The sequence below is a fragment of the Octodon degus genome, unplaced genomic scaffold (assembly GCF_000260255.1).
Source record: "Octodon degus isolate 3935 unplaced genomic scaffold, OctDeg1.0 scaffold00047, whole genome shotgun sequence".
Lineage (NCBI taxonomy): Eukaryota > Metazoa > Chordata > Mammalia > Rodentia > Octodontidae > Octodon > Octodon degus.
In genome coordinates, this window is record NW_004524623.1 from 2,706,950 (window position 1) to 2,707,844 (window position 895).

At 30.5% G+C, this 895-nt stretch overlaps 1 protein-coding gene across 1 annotated transcript in view; it reads left to right on the top strand.

Moving 5' to 3' along the window:
* Helb (DNA helicase B) overlaps positions 1-895 on the top strand; it is a 47,775-nt gene that overhangs the window by 15,589 nt on the left and 31,291 nt on the right. The window contains exon 6 of the mRNA XM_023716272.1: positions 9-88. Within this exon, the coding sequence (XP_023572040.1) occupies positions 9-88 (80 nt within the window). The remainder of the gene's footprint in view (positions 1-8; positions 89-895) is intronic.

Genomic DNA, 895 nt, shown 5'->3' on the forward strand with positions numbered 1-895 from the left:
ATGATACTCTTAAGCCAAGGAAGTGTGCTATTGAGCTAAGGACAAACCACAGGGCAGAATCTCAGCTCATCGTGGACAGTGCTACACGGTATAAATACAATTCGGCTTTTTATCTCTGTTGTATTAGAAACAAAAAGCAAGATATATTGTTTGTCTTATTACATAGGTCTTGCTTTATCTTGGTCTTAACCATCCAGCAGAAAAGTATAAAAATGAGGTATAAAAAGTAAAGCCATATTAAATGCTGAGCTGTAAAAGGCTCAAGTCAACAACTTTTGACATTGTCAGTCCTACAGATAACCCACTATTGTTTTGGACTACCAGACTATGTTGGATTATTTTGCGGAATTCACACACTTACAATATTTAAGTGGCAATGGAATACTCATCTCTGACAAAGCTAAACAAAAAAAGGGGATACAAATGAAGGACCATTTTGTATCTCTACATTAAAAATAGTTATGATAGATATGCAGCTACTTTCTCTTAATTCAGTGAATAGAAAGATTTGTACTAATAGTGTTTGGACAGGATATCATGTCTGCTTCTTGTACTATGAATAACCACTAAGAAGACAACAATATGCAATGTATTAATTATTGAAACTCTCCTACTAATCGGTATTGAAACTCTCATTGCTATTTGTTTCTCAATAATATTATTAAAAATAATTATTCAATATTAAAAAATATACTGTATGCATTATTAGCTTTTGAATCATGTTTACTTAGTGTAATATATTTATTATATCTTAGCAAAATAGTTGTTTCTTTTTCCCCACAGTTAGAAGAATACAATAATATTTTCATTGCTGGTCCAGCATAATTTGTTATTGAAATTTTTTTTTTATTGAAGTTTAAGGTGGATATGTTTTCCTGATTAAAAATGCAAATAT